The sequence below is a fragment of the Amblyomma maculatum genome, chromosome 9, assembly GCF_055883805.1.
Source record: "Amblyomma maculatum isolate TAMU_Amacu chromosome 9, ASM5588380v1, whole genome shotgun sequence".
Taxonomy (NCBI): domain Eukaryota; kingdom Metazoa; phylum Arthropoda; class Arachnida; order Ixodida; family Ixodidae; genus Amblyomma; species Amblyomma maculatum.
The window spans coordinates 11216493-11232550 of NC_139352.1; the positions used below are offsets into that span (position 1 = coordinate 11216493).

General features: G+C 42.1%; 1 protein-coding gene across 3 annotated transcripts; it reads right to left on the reverse strand.

Annotated features, from left to right (window-relative positions):
• Window positions 1-445: 445 nt before the first annotated feature.
• Window positions 446-15848, reverse strand: LOC146178286 (glomulin-like). 3 transcript variants are annotated; one of them, XR_014700585.1, is made up of 2 exons: window positions 15701-15848; window positions 446-2527 (listed from the first exon to the last, which is right to left on the reverse strand). XR_014700585.1 is itself a non-coding variant. In XM_084578095.1 (2 exons), the coding sequence occupies exon 1, from the start codon at window positions 15462-15464 to the stop codon at window positions 13737-13739; it is 1728 nt and encodes a 575-aa protein (XP_084434221.1). In that variant the 5' UTR covers window positions 15465-15848; the 3' UTR covers window positions 843-2527; window positions 13335-13736. The 3 variants fall into 3 exon arrangements, 2 of the variants coding, with proteins under 2 accessions (XP_084434221.1, XP_084434222.1); XM_084578095.1 differs by having other exon boundaries at window positions 843-2527; window positions 13335-15848; XM_084578096.1 differs by lacking the exon at window positions 446-2527 and adding an exon at window positions 13028-13242 and having other exon boundaries at window positions 13335-15848.
• Window positions 15849-16058: the final 210 nt, after the last annotated feature.

The window sequence follows — 16058 nt, forward strand, 5'->3', positions numbered from 1 at the left end:
GTCTATTCAAGGTGAAGCAGCAACAGAGAGGAAGGTGACCCGATGGCATACTTAGGGGCATTCATTACGACCATTCTGCCTTGCTCTTGCTAAGCCTCTGCTCCCAGTTTTTCTCTGAGGTGTCGAATATCCTGTCAAAGTACTAGTGTGTGTTGTGGTACTGAAAAGTATGTACAAGGAGGAGGAGGAAGATGAGGAGAGGAAAGGCAGGGAGGTTAACCGGTAGAAGAAACCGGTTTGCTATCCTGCAATGGCAGACTATTGCTGTGGCTAGGAACCTAGGATCTTAATTTCAGTCAGTGGGTGTCCATCTAGACAGTCTAGCGCACGGCATAGACACTGTCTTTCCTCACTGTATATGGGGGCACTCGCAAAGAATGTGGCCTATAGTCTCATCGCACCTGCAGTTTGTACATGCAGGGTTATTTGTCACACCTATCACAAAAGAATAAGAGTTTGTGAATGCTATGTCAACCCACAGGCAGCACAACAAAGTTTCTTCACGTCAGGGTAGGCCAGGTGGAAGTCAGAGCTTCGACCTGGTGGAGGTGCTGTAACAGTGGGAGAACAAAGGAGTAATAACAGGAGCACTGGACTGTACCATCAGCAGTACTGCTGCATTGTTTGTATCAATTTGGTAGCACCAGCGCTACTATACGTGTTGCTACTTTATCCAGAAAATAAATAAAAATGTGTAAATTGTGGATTTTTGTGCCCCAAGACAACACATGGGTTACAAGGAATTCCATAGTGAAAGGCTACGGGTTAATTTAGGCCACAGGGGTTCTTTAACATGCACTGACACCACACAGCACATGGGCAGCTTTTGCATTTTGCCTCTATCAAAATGCAGCTGCTGCGGCGCGCCCTGGACAACCCAACCAGTCCTTTGTCACTGTTTGCGTGTGCACCATTTATAGGGCAAGTCCATGACTCACAAACCACACCAACCATAAGGCGTAGCCGCCATTCCAATCAAGTGGCGACAATCCCCTGAGCTGGATTGTGTTAAGCATTAAACAAAACACAGTCTCTTAAATCCATATCTTCAATTTTATCTCCCATTGGACTATGTCAACACAACAAGCAATGCTGCTCAGTTGGAACTAAGAGGCAGGCACATAGTACAGTGAGCAAGAGACAATCAAGTAGCTGAGATGCAACACCTATAATGAGGTACATTTAAAAAAATTAGAAGGGTTCAACGCTGCTGAACCGAATGTAGCGCGAGAGCCTTAGCTGCCGGTGACAGAGCGTTCTTCTTCCTCTTCGCCTTTTTTTCTTCTTCGTCTTCTTTGTCATCTCTCCTCCTCCTCCTTCTTCTCGTAGCTACGCCTGTTCATGATGTAGCTGCGGCCACCCGAGGTTTGAAAACTTACCACAGTGTAGCTTTCGCTAAAATAATATGTGCAATAAGTTCCCTCTAGTTAAACACAGGAGACATGCAGAAGCAGCTGACTAGGTATATAGTAATGGCTGTCGACTGAGTTTGGGATCGAAAATGTTGCTTTTTGGCAGAAATGACTCATGCACTTTCACACAATCTAATAGCAGATTTTTTATCATGTTTGTGCAGTTTTATTTTAGTCATCTTTATTAACATTAGAAAGGAAACATTTTATCACTGAAGGATATATTATACATATTACAGTTTACCAGGAGAGACTAGGTACAAGGTTGCACACTGATAATGGTATGGTATTATTATGAAATATGGGACTTAACATTCCAAAGCAGCTCAGGGCTATGAGGAATGCTGCAGGGGACAGCTGCAGATACTACCTGTGTTCTTTAACATGCATCAACATCACACAGAACATAGGTATATCAATCTGGTTATACAGGAAGCCATGGAACAGAATTACAAAACTATACATAAATAAGTCATGGCAACCGTGAAGATAGGACAAAAAATTGAGGATCAAATTCCATTAGCTGGTTATCAAACCCAAAATTTGGTCCATATTATCCCAAAGAGCCATTTCATCAGGTGTGTGCACAAAGGCACAGGCACAAGTGTACCAAACCAAATAGGTTGTGTCATGAGGGTATAATATATGTTTTCAAGTGCAACTGCTGAAGAGAGGCTGCAGAGGATGCCAAAGCGTTAGTTGGTGATGGCGTCCCGTAAGTGCTTTTCCTTTTCGTGAAACTTCATTTTTGACCGGCGTGAATATGCCTTTGGACAAAAGCGGCACTGGAATGGTTTTTTCACCTGAGTGAATTTGTAGGTGGCTCGTCAGGTTAAATTTTAATGCAAAAGTCATCGCACACAGGTGGCAACGGAATGGCTTCTCGCCTGTGTGGAGCTGAACATGTCGGAGCATGACATACTTTGTTGCAAATCGCCGGCCACAAATGTCGCATAGGTACGAGCACTCAGTGCCTGTCTGTGTCCCCTGGTCACTCTTTGTGTCGCCGTGGGGAGCTGTGGCAAAGCTGTCGAAGGAGCGCTTAAGCAGCTGTCTTTTGCTGTCAGACTTTTCACCGGGTGGTAAGTCATCCCTCCAAGGTGCATCGAAGAAGTCTGCACCATGAAAGATAGTGCATCTCTACTGAAATATGTTGTACATGCCTGTCCTTCGTAGCAAGAACTTTCATACTGCAAACTACCGAGTGGGTAAAGATTCAATGACACTCTTATAACAGGCTTGGCTATGAGCTAGTTGGCATATCACTACAGCAGTGCATTTGCCATTGAAACAGTTGAAACTTCACAGTTCAATGACCTAGCTGACCAGCAAAAATGTCCGAATGCCACTCCTCTCCTTATATCCCTAGGGATGTAAGGTACAATGTAATGGGTAGGCATCTGTCCCTCTGTTAAAAGTAAAGCGTGACCAATAAGGCTAGAACACAACATGCTTCCTCCGCAGCTCTAAAATAACACCCTGTAGAAGTTGAAAACAAAACGAAGTGCAAGGATGACATACATGCATAATTTGTGAATTTGATCAAGAACAGAGAAAACATAGCATCTAGTCAACCCCTCTAAACAACCCCATATCAAAAGCCACCACTTGCTGCACATAACTTCAGACAGCAGCAAAACAGATAGAGGCATAGGTGAAATTAGACATCTGTAAAGGAAAGCAAGGGGAAAAGAAAAAAAAAAAAAAGAAACCTATTCCTTTAAGGTCACAAAAATAACCAAAAAACACTTAAGAGTGAACAGTTGCACAATGCAAAAAACGTCAATGACGTAGCCTCCCAAATACATAAAAGGCACTAACAATTTGCTACCAGGTAAATTTCAGCCACAACTATGTATATAACTATTATATCAAATGGAAAAACTAAGCTTATAATGTAATAGCTGTTGTATTATCCCGCGATGAAGCCCCAATACATCTGCACTCATCAGGTTATAACAAGGACTGGATCAGAGGCAAAAGACCGCATCATTCATAACTATTAGGAGGCACACAACAGTAGAAAAGAGGTATATGGGTCGATATACAAATAGTTAACTGCAACAAGCATGCAAGACAGCTTATAAACTGCCAGAGTACACATAATGAATACATAATAATAAATGCAAGAAATGTAAAGCATATGAGATAAGTTTTCAGTAACAAAAGCCATTAATATAAGTGAGACGTCAGCGCCAGTAGCATATGAACTTATGAAAACTTGCAAGAAGCTTTATACGACCCTTAATTCTTTCCAAAAAGAAGAGAGTAAAAATTTACGTACTAGGGCTAAACTACTTACTAGCTATTTCAGCTCAATTACTCTGTACTTAAGCGCAAAACATACAATGTTGAAGGCAAATGTCAAGAGAATGATTACAGGCATCAGATGCATTCTTATAGTGTTAAAATGCTACAGACACAACATTAGCAAAATATCAAAAGAAACAGATTACTAAGGTAAAAGAAGGCAGAATGATAGTGCAAAGGCTATAGCTTCACCTGGAAGTTAGTGATGAGAAAAACTAAGCAAAACATAATTTTTTCTGGTATATATGCCTCTAATCTACCTGGTTTTACATAGCGGCATGATAATACGCCATGTTTTTGTTATCACTGTTGGGAGTCCAGCAAAATGCAAAAATTTTATGAAGTAGTGACACTTGTTGCATGTTTGGCTTTTTCTAGGTGCTTCACCAAAGCCCTCAATTTAAATGAAACTGAGAAAAAGTAACACTTCAAATGTTGCCTGTCCTATCTGTGAATGCCGTGGGGCAAATGGCAATGAGACGGCTTTTCACTCATGTGAGTGCAAAGGTGTGCCACCAGGTGGCCCCTCTGCAGAAAGTCACCACACCAGCGTAGCTACAGTGGAGTCACAATGCCTGCTCTTGTGCAGCTATACCCTACAATGCACCCTCTTGTGATCTTTCAGGTGGGTTCAGTGTAGCATGGTGTAGCTGCGCAGAAGGCACCACAGCAGCAGCCGCACCTTTCCACAAGAATATTCATTAACAAGGCAAGTCAGGGCAGCAACGTGTAGCAACAAAGCCTGCAGTGTAAAAGAGAGCATGTTGTAGGTGAAAGATGACGCTGTTGCCAAGCACTCGTGATGGCAGGTTTGCAAAAATGAATTACTGGAGAAGCTTTATTACTAAACTCAAGCTCTTCATGACACCAACAAGCGGGGTGTCAAGCTTGGCAAATCAAAGAGGTCAATTTCATTCGGGCATCACACAAATCACCTTCTACAGTGACACTGGCGCAAATTCTCGTCAAAAATGTAGGCTTGCAGGATTCTAATCATTACCGCTACATTGGTGACAACAGTAAAAGTTACAGGAATTGCAAGCGACCAGATGAGCAGAGATCAATGCTAGTCACACAACAAAAATGTACACTACGTTTCCCATTGCTGGTGTATAATTTTGAACTCTGAAGACTTATCTGCACATATACAATAACCTTACATCGAGCAACAAAAGAAAAGGAAACAACCGTCAAAAATATGCTACATTATCAGCTATATTTTCTGAACTCTTTCGAAATTGAGCTAAGATGTAATGTACCTTTAAGGGATGGAGAAGACAAAAAGAATGCGAAAAAAAAAAAGGAGATTCTTGTCGAAATTCTGCAAAATCTTTGTCTCAGTTAAAGCAAGTTGATATAACACAATGATTACGCCATTAGAAACCAAAATATTAAATCAACAAATAAGAACTAAAGCACCAGAAAATATCTTTTATGATGCACTATCATCAGAAACTATCTGAAGAGTAGACCAGCTTTTGATTACCATTAAGTGTCATCATATCCCACTGGATGCTTAGGCTTATCCCACAACCCTAACCCACGAGCACAAATGGTTCCATCTTCAAAGGTTGTGACTATAGCATTGTGCTAAGCAACAGTGAGCATTGTAGCGCTTTCAGTATATATATATTGTAAAACAGGTATTGGGTTCAGCGCCTATGACTGAAGAGAACGACGAAAAGCATGTTCAACGCGCGTGACGTGCAGGAAGAAAAACGACAACGAAGCTCGCTTCGACGCTCGTACGTGTGCTGACACGTCTCACGACTGATCACAGAACTTTCTACTGACTGTTGACGACGTATCGCCCAGGTCAAGGTCTTCTACAACAATATATTTTTTAAGCAAGTTCGAAAATGTAGCACTCATAGTGAGACTGTCCTCCTCCTAAAAAAATTAGACCTACAATGGCAGTTAAAAGACAACCTTGAAAGCTTGGCATAAAGACCTCAGAAAGGCCTAGAAGTGCATGAAGCATGAGCGACTGCATAGCCTGGCCAATACCAAATTGTTAGTAAGCAGAATGCAGCACCTCTTTCACCAAGTTTTCAAATAGTATAATAATATGCACCAAAGGAAAATGTAAACTTGGAAACATGCAGAGCAGGTTTTTTTTTTCTATTATTTCAGCAAGCACCAACAAGAAAGAAAAAAAGACCTCATACGAAGTTAATCCTCTAACTGTTCACACACCCCTTAACATACATACACAGTGCCATGAACAGCAAGTCAAAATTAAGCAAACAAGCATGGTAAAAGAAAAAAACTAGGATGGGGGTGTAGGATTGCCCTCTCTGGACAATGAGTGCAGCGTAAAATGAAGCAAAGGCCTCATGCCGGGAACGCTTGGATTCCAGGATTGGTAATCAGAGGCAGAAAAATAAAACCTTTAGTTCAGTTCACATTTAACTGGTCCAGGTCCTGTTTCCTGATGGCGCTCTACAAGGGCAAAGCCCAGCTGAAAGACAGCAAAAGTGCAGTGAACAAGTATGAAAGGCATTCGTGATGATTATGAATGCCTGACAAATGGTGAATGTGCATCATTCATAAAGTGCAGCTGTTCAAGAATGATTCAAGAATGTTCGAGAATGACCAAACACACAAAAAAGAGCAGCAGTCAAGAAATTTAGAACCCGCACTAGAAAAGAATTCTGTCTCAAAATTCCTTGTGACATTAGAAATGTATGCAGCTTTTAAAAACAACCTTACACATTCTCCTTTGGTGTACAGGCTGTGCTAAATCATGAATGAGAAAGAGAAACCCTCCAATAAATTGGCAGGCAAGCCTAACGGCAGCCATTAAATAAACTTTCCAAATGTGTCTTCTACATCTAAGTCCATCTGCTATTTTCAATCAATAACATTAAAATATACAGGTTGCTACACCTTTGCAAGAAAGCTGTTGTTACCCAGAAATATGCTGCCTTGTTAAACACTGAATGCAGTTACATTACCAGCAACATAAAAGCTATAGATATGGCCTATCTGTCACATCGTAATGCCTGAGCAGTTATGAGCACGTTGAATGATGAACATTAATCTTTTGTAATAACACACTCTCTGCAGTGCATTTTTCAAGTCAAATTCAATAGGATGCAACTTTGTTCTTGCAAAGCAAAAGGAACTGCAACATTTAGAAAAACGGCAGCAATAATCAAGCTTCCATGTAATGCCTCCTTCTGACTTGATCAAAAAAACAAATAGTTCTGTGGGCTCTTAAAGAAATGTGACTGCTATTAAAGTCAACTGCTACATGTGGTGCAATTGTGGACGAACACAAAGAACATGACCAGACAAAAATAGTTCTGAACTGTTCTTGGAGTACCAGTTTAAGATGTTCTCATCTTTATGTACCAAGACATTCCTAATAAACCCAAGAAACAAGTGCAAAAAAAGGGCAGAAATGAGGAAGGTTTATAAAAGTCAGCTAAAAGGTAGAGGAGTCATACTGAACGGGCAAGCAAAGCATTCGTGAAAATGCCTTCAGCCATTGCACAAAGATGGCAAATTTTAATGAAGAACTATCCTCTGTGAAAGGTAAGACATACGAGGGACACACAATACGAGGAACAAGCGAAGAATGTAAGAGGACCAAAGAGACACTTTTGCCAATCTATTCCTGTGCTATCCTTTCCACATGTTATTTACATTTTACATCTAGCCACACTCAGTGATGTCTCATTGCTTTCAGACAGGCCAATTCCTGCAGTGAAGCCTTTGCCGCAATAAGTGTACCGGTGTTACCCTTGACCCATGAGGATGCAAAGGTGATCTACCAGGGGTGCCCATCCAAGTGATGCCCTGACATCAATCACTGCACTGAAAAAGGGTACGCTGAAATTCTCAAAGTTGCTGTGAACAAACGCGGCATAGCCGCACTTGAGGCATGGGTACCCCCAATTTCCTGCTTGCTATTTTAGTCCTGCGAGTCATACCTAGTTTGAGCAGTGACAGCACCTGTATAATGTGAAAAAGCATGCAAATTAAAACCTCATGAATATGCATCACTGCACAGATGAGAGCTGGACTACCTCTCAAGAAATAATGTACGATGAAGGTGCTCTTACTAACATCTTTGTAGATTGCAGACACTGTGGAACGTGGTAGCAGCATAAAGGGGCAACTCCAGACAATGCCATGTGACCTACTTCAGTTATGTTCCTATACTGAGAGGGTAGTGCCACTTGTCCATGCAATCACCATTTGTGTTATTGCTTTTCTGTAGCCAAATACGTTAACTGATACCAGCAACTGTAACATTCCATGCGCATGGCTACTTCATTCAACAGTGTCATAGGTACCCTTTATGGTGCGACATGTCTGTTGCAATGTTCAAGCAACTCCATATGGCCCCAAGCAGAGATGGATTTAAGGGGAAGGCAGTCACCCCTCTCTCAGCATTAAATTTAGGTAAAAAGACCATGCCGAAGGCCATTTTTTCAACCAAAAGGAGTCCCCCCCCCCCTTCCCCCTTAAGAAAAAAAAAACTGCACCCTCCAAGAGTGACCCATAAACCTGCCCCTGCCCCAAACACAATGGTTATATGGCATTGACATTCCATTCAGTTACAGCCAGAGAGGTGTTTCTGCCCAATGAATGATGGTAGCAAATGCACATAGAATTCAACTAAGCCACATGCTGGATGCATGTAACTGTGAATGAAATTTTTGTGAAATACAGTATCTTGACAATCTAGTTTCCAATGTAATAACTATAGCCACAAGGTGCAAAACATTAAAGTGAAACTGGCAAAACACAGCAGAAGCTGGGCCAAAATTTTAACAAGAGAGCTTGCATGATGTTGCTTTGTCTTGCATGCCTTTTACATCACACATTGCTTCAAGCCACATATCACGGCATCAGGCGAGACAGCGTAAAAACTAACCCATGGCTGTACGCTTGCAAGGGGGTCTGTAAGCACTGCTGTACCGCAACCTTGCGGGGGCAAACTCAGTTTCTACTTCAGCCTGCAAAGGAGGTTTGGGTTACCTTGCTTACAGGGATTTAAAACTAAGACATGAAGTTTCAAATGTAATGCTCTAACCAAAGCGTACCAAAGGTGTAAAGGTTTAGTGAAGCTCACTTCTCAAAGAATAATTGCAGCCCTGTGCAAGTGCAGATTTCTTTGACTGTGACTTTTCAAGGCAAGAAATGATAATAAAGCTAGCTTTATGGTGGTTAGCCGGCATGCGGGAGAAGTGGGCTACCAGCAGTATTGGGCAGCAGTGCAGCAATAGGAATGGCCCAGCTCTGCCAGCAACAGGGTTCTTGACAGAGGTACGAATTCACAAGGGAAGCATTGGTACGACTGGGTGCGCCAGTCGTACCAATGCTTCCCACTTGAATTTCTACGCCGGTCACACCAATGCATCCCGCAAAAATACAGACACAAGTACTGACACAGATTGGCCATCTTCACATGTCATAACGTGTGAAGATAACCAATATGTGTCTGTACTATGGCAGCTATAGCTGCCACATACCCAACACAAGTGGATACCAGGAGTGCAGCTGGTAATGTATGTGGAGGTCACATGGTAGAGACTTGGGCTTGTCCATTATGTACGCTAGCTTGATTTGTGGCAAGTGATGGAAAGTGGGACGGAAGAGGCAGCGGGACTGACGTACGCATAGTTCGTTTGAATGTCTACTTTCTCTATTACCAGTGCGTTACACATCTATTTCTACGCTCTATTTCGCACTATATTTACAATGCTGTCCACTAGCCTACGTTCAATCCTCGTTCAAGAATCCATTCGTTCTCTTCTCCAACCCCACGCCCATTTTTTTTTTCTTTCTTTTTTTTTTCGTAAGTGTAGTTAAACTTGCGTTTTACGTTTGCAGTGTATTAATAGTCAGCTAAACACAGATACCAAGGGACTAGTTTAGCTTATTATACGCTGCCCGTTTTGAATGGAAAAGGCTCTGAATGCCTCTCTCTGACCGCTGGAGCTTGGATAATGCGGTGAAAAAAGCAGGCAATGAGCAAGCCGCAAGTGCTGTGCAAACTTCCTCGTATGTGCACATATACCTATATATATGTATATATTTTTACTAATTGTGCACGAACATCAGTGCGCGAACACCTTGGCAAACACAGATCACAGAACCAGCATCCTTCCTTCGAGTTTTGTTAGACGAGTTTGACGCACGTGAACCACTCTCCAACACCACCACAGTCAGAAAACGTCATGGAGGGGCTTTACGCCACAGAAAAGTAAGGTAATTATGGGCACCGTGCAGGAGTAACTCGCGGCGGGAAGGAGATTGTAGTGGTCCGTGCACCCGACCGTGCAGTGGAGACACTATTCTTCTTCACTCCCAGCCTTGCTTGGAGGTCATTAACCACATGCTGTAAAAATGTGCTGCAAAAGTTCTGCTGGAGAAAGTAATATGAGGTGTAATTGCAGTATGAGAACGGTTTCCAATTTCTAAGAACCTTTGCTTTTTCATGGCTGTATAATAAAGACTAGTCACTTTTACCTTTGGCTATTTTCTTGCGCCTGACTGTTTCTCTTGGTGCCAGTAGCAAAGGTGTGCTAAGCATTGATACTTCTTTCAGCTGATGTTTTCATTATGAAGAACCACAAGACAAGTTGACTTTATGCCTGGCTTTTCGTATTAAGCTCCTTTACCTTGAACACATTGTGCAGAAGTTATACATTCCAGCATTTCAGGACGTATGCATTAACAGCCTATGTGCCGACTGGAAACATCTGAATGTATACACAATCTAGTTTTTCTGTCCAACCAGACCCCAAGCACAATTATTACACAACAGCAAAATAGTTACAAGCTCTTCCCAGCTTTGATCGGAGAAAATACTGGTTCCGCATCCTGGAGTTTTTGGTGATTTCAAGAGACGCCATTAAAACAAAGCTTTTAATGTTTTAGTACTTTTTTTTGACCAACATAATGCAGCAATTAGTATTGGGGAATCAAGCATGGGAATTTCAAACATGGAGAGCTTCCACAGTTGTATGTGAATAGCATAAAATGTCTCACACACTATGCTAGTTAATTTTGTTTATGAATGGGGTTTTTTCGCATGCACTGCAGCCTCAGCAAGTGGATAATGTCTCTCTGATTGCCGGAATAGCTACGTTACTAGCCGACCCAGGCTCTCAACAAGCATTAGTAGAGGTTTTTGGCCACATAGTCTTGGCTACACACATGTTGGGGTATTATGCATGCAGAATGAATACAGCAGTGCTAAAAATGCAACTCATACATCATGCAGTTGCATTTTCGTAATACAACTGAAGTAAAAATTAAATGCTTGAGAGAGACTTTCATTACTTTTTTTTTTTTTTCCTCCTAATGTTTTCATTGATTGACAGCATGATGCTAACCATGATACAGTTCTTTGCCATTGTATACCTCCTACAGTTTTCAGAAAAAAAAAAAAAAAACTACACATGTAAACAAAATCAGTTTAGCTAGCTGTCAAGAATATGTAACTTAAAATAGTGAAGATTGTGCATACTTCAAAGGTTTCGAAGCACTGGTAAGTAAATCTAGATCTTCTGAAAGAATAACACAACAGCTGTTAGAATCGCACGTCACAATTTTAGCTATGAAACTAAAATGCGGTGTACCGGCCATGCTGCACACAGCTGCAGTACACCGCAACACAAGCAACCCTAGCTGTTCTGACTCTCTCGGGCAGTGCAGCTTAAACCGATAAAGCTCTGTAAAGGCTGCAAAAAAAGTGCACCATGTCCTCCTGGTATTTGCATGCTTTCAGCTCTCTGCCATCGCAGCTACAACTTGTGCAACAGTCCGCTCCTACGTATCGCTAAATTGCGACTGCCAGCAGTCTAATTATCCGGCTTCTTCTAGCGAAATACCTCTAAAGAATGCTTACTCTAGTATATTTTAGATATATATGTAGCGACTGTATAACATCAACGAAAAACGAACTTTCACCGAATCAATGATGCATGCTAAACTTCAGCGCGAACAGATGACACACGTTGTAATGGTTGCACTTGCAATGATTTTTCACCCGTTTTCTTCAAATACGAAACGTTAAATAGGGTCATAACATGTGTGCAGATCACGACCTTTTTTACGACTTCATTCGCACTTATAAAACACGTGAAGAGTCGAATTTAAGCTTGTCGATGCAGAGTTTCAAGCACAGCGCAGCTACGCGCATCTTTCAGAAAGACTCGGAGGTCAGAATTACCCAGCGTGCTTTGCGGTTCGTTCAGATTGGACACCACCTGTAGGCCGATGTGACATTTTTTAAACCGGATGCGACGTCATGGGTTGCAGCAATCATTTCGTTGCTGCAACCCAGCGCCTGCACAATTTCGAAGTGAACACCAAAGTGTTCCAATTGCGGGTAAAATCTGAGGTATTTGCCGGTCGTACACATTGCTAATAATCTTTTTAGTGCTAATAATGCAAAATATAGCAATTTAATGCATTATATACCTTGTTCTACTCTCGGGTAGGTACGAATGCAATTTAGCAATCCAAGTGTTCACCACCGAAACATACTACGAGAGGCAAGGGCGACCAGGGCCAATCAGGAAGACGTGCAACACATGATTGTGTTCCTACACGCCTGTCGACCATGGTTTAAGAATATGGCAGGAATGAAACTATATTCTACACATTACCCTAATTGGCCCAGGTTGCCCTTACCTTTCTTAGTGCTGCAGACAGACTGTGAAATGGAGTATAAATATCCAAAAGAAACCATTTGTGCTGTTAAACAAGTTCAGAAGTCTGTGCCACACAATTTTGCACACACCTGTTCCACACAGCTCACAAAAGAAGCAAGTTCTTTGATACACCTGTTGAGAAACTCCAGAGTCTGAGCATGGTCGACAGATTTATCTTGCAGAAATATAAGCTCAGAACTCTGGTAGTAGCTAATACAGCTCTTTTCAAGTACCAACTCATCTTTAAGTAAGCAAATTGGAAAACAGTGAGAGCCAATATGTCTTGACTTTCACTCTGCTACAACCTACATGCCACAAGACACCTTGCACGCTTGGAATGCTTAAATTAGTCGACATATCCCCTGCGTGGTACCAGATGACATCCAGCAGGTCTCCCAGGTTGGACACTGCAACTAGGACATTCTGAGGCAAAGCTAAGATGCCACGTGCCTGCCGCAATGTGCAAGAAGTGCAGGTACCTTTACCATTTGAAAAATCTTGATAAATCACATTACAGAAACTGTATGCACCTGGACCCATGTGTCCTTCTACGGCTCTAGAAGTAAAAGCCTTTTTCAAACAGCCTCTTCGATAACTGCAGACTTTCCTTTAGTTACAGCTCTGTACGAAAAAAAAAAAAAAGAAATACAACATTAAGGAAAAGGAAAGCAATAAGGGTAAGATGTGTAATTATACCTAACCTGCGGTCACTTTTTTGGACATTACTAGCAAGTTGGTGTTCCAATTCATCATTTGAAGATAGGTAGAAATATGTAATCAAATCAAGGCTCCCACCCGGAAAAAGTCCATGTGAACACTGGAGAGCCCCAACGAGCTGGCACCTTGAACAAAAAAATTTAATGAAAGCCAACTTTCCATTTGCACAATTTTGCAAAACGACAGCAAATGCAGCATTTTTAACTTCTTATCTTACAAGCTGCAATGCTCTTCAATGCCCAGACGTGCTGAGGAATCAACTCGAGAGCAGACCTGAGAATGCTGTCAGCTGCCAAGAAAAAGGATGCAAAAGAAAGCAGTCTAGGAACATTTTCGGTACATTTAAGATTAAAAAGAAAGGCCATAATACATGAACACAAATAGTAGATGCAACCTCAGCATAGTTTGGTACATGTAACATCATAATCACAAACAGTAGTTCTACATAAACTTTTTGCAAATTTTTGCATTACTGATATGTAAACAATGTTGAAAACAAAATTAGTTCCAAAGTATACCAACGCACGAAAGATAGCAGCCAACAGTGAGCATAGCCATTGTTTAGTCACTTAGGTCAAATGGTCACTTTGAGAGTCAACAGCAGAAGAAAACATACCCTTTACTGTAGTAACTGATTTGCACAATGACTGAGGCTATCAACTGCAAGGACTAGCACACTTTCTACAAGGTCTAGCCTAGTCAGTGCAGTTTTAAGAACTTCAGCTTCTTGTTCCAGAGGTAAACTTGGAAACAAACTATCTTTGGGGTTCTTGCCACACTTGACCTCTTCTTTGGTGTGCTCCAGTTCGGCTTTGTAATGAATTCTTGTTTGATCCAATAATTTTTTCACCTGGCCCGTGTAGTTCGCTGCAATTTCACACACAGACTGACTTGCCTTAGCACATATCTGTCCCTGGTGTGGCATCACAGAAGCAAAGTAGCGCAGAAGGTTGAGCACTGCCAACACTGAGTCACTGTCATCAAGAATGTCCATCACATTTTGTGATGAAAAGTTCGACACAACAATCTTGAGGAAGTCGACAAAATTGATTCCGAAGAAAGTATCTTGAAAGTTTGTTTTTAAAGTGGCATGCATGTCCTTGCGGTAGAGGTCTATTAATAAGCCACGCAACCCAGTGTGTTTTTCCACTTGCAGCATTCGGCAGTAGAGGATGTATCTGGCCTCATATTTGAAGCACTTCATGTAGTCAAGTAAAGCATGAAGAGCTGTCTTCCGAGCTTTACTTGAACAACTGTAAATCATTACTTTGCCCAAGCAGCACAAAAGTGACATCAAGTTGCTGTTATCCAAGTCCAAGCAACAGAACTCTCCACAGTTGAGACGAGACACCATATTGGCACATAGTGCAACTCCTTTAACAACAACATGTCCTGAAGTGTGAGATAACAGAACTATGATATTTTGTAAGTTATGTTCAAATACATATCGACTTGCATAAACACAAGGCACGCTGTCCTGCTCGAGATTTTCCACAAATATCAACCAGGCTAAGACTGCCCGACAAATGGGTGACACGGGTTCTGGGAGGTCCTTCTCAGTGTCCCTTGATTTTTCATTGCCTTGTCTCTCTTCTCTTGAAATACACAACTTAATCAAATCTGTAGTATGGCTGCTTATGTGGCTTACAAGCCTTTCAGCTGAAAGTTGAGCAAAATTTGGAGATGCGTCAGGTCGCCTTTGGAGATCCAAAACAGCGACCTCACCAAGAAACAGCATCAGGTATCTCAAGAACAGCTCATTTTCTGTACGAGGGTACTCGACCAGCCACGATTCTTTTTGAAGATCACCGTTATGTGCAACTTCAGAGAAAAATCCGGCCATGGCATTCAAGCGGCAGCTAAAATCCCGATTCTCCAGCGTTTCAGTACTGTCATCGTCAGAAGCCTGCTCCCCAGAAGTTTTGGCAAGGGCGGCCGACAGACGTTTCAAATGACTATACAGCGATTCTAAAATCATATCCAAAAACTTCAGCTTATTCCCTAAAGGACTCTGCAGCAAATTTTGAAGACATTGGAGAACCGCATGGAATCCCACGTTAGATTTAACTAACTGTAGGTGCTCTAGTAAAGAAATGAGAACCTCCTTGGCCTTGCCGCGAGACGCTATCAGTTCAAGCAGTTCTTTACATAGACGTACGTTCTCGTCACATTTTGCGTCGATCTCCTTTTCCATTGCAGACAGAACGGGCAAAACGAGGTCCCATCCATGAGCGAACATGACGTCGGGAGCAGCCTCGGATAGGAAACCTTTCACTTCATTATACTTCCGCGAGTTTATGAACTCCACTGCTCGCACAGTGGTGTCACTACATTCCGTTTCGTTCATACTTTCAGCAATGCTTGTTCAACAAAAAGAGGGGGGCTGAGCTGGGGGGCTGAACGGGGGTGCGGAGCTGGTTACGAGGCCGACGGCGACGCCGACGCGAAACGCGCGCGAAACTCAGGAACGGGAGCCAAAGAGCTGCGCTCTAAAAACAGGAGCCGCGCCAACAAATTTTCCACCCCATTGCTCCTATGGGAGTGTCACCCCACTGCCCTGGGTAAAGTGAACTAGAATATTACCCTGGGTTTCTGCACGGTGCCCATGGCCCCTGGTAACACGATGACAGTCGCAACTTGCAGCTGTCTCTGTCGCTCACTCAAAAAACGCACTCAAAAATTTGTCGCTGGAAATTTGTCACCCAAACCACAAAAATTAACCGACGGTTGCGCTACCTCTAGGCTAGATTATAAAGGTTTTTTTTTTTTTTTTTTTTTTTTGCACTTGTAATAAAAATTTTGGTGCATTTAAAGTTTATAAGAGTTTTCAGGTGACGCAAAAATAAGATAGCAAAATCTTGTTTTTATGATTTCTGCCGGGCCGGGCTTAAGCGCTGTGTCGCTGTGGTGTGCTGCTGGTGTTGCCCGCCTCTTCAGCTTT

Excerpts from the sequence above, each read along its gene's own strand:
- LOC146178286 (XM_084578095.1), bottom strand. The coding sequence starts at position 15,464 with ATGAACGAAACGGAATGTAGTGACACCACTGTGCGAGCAGTGGAGTTC.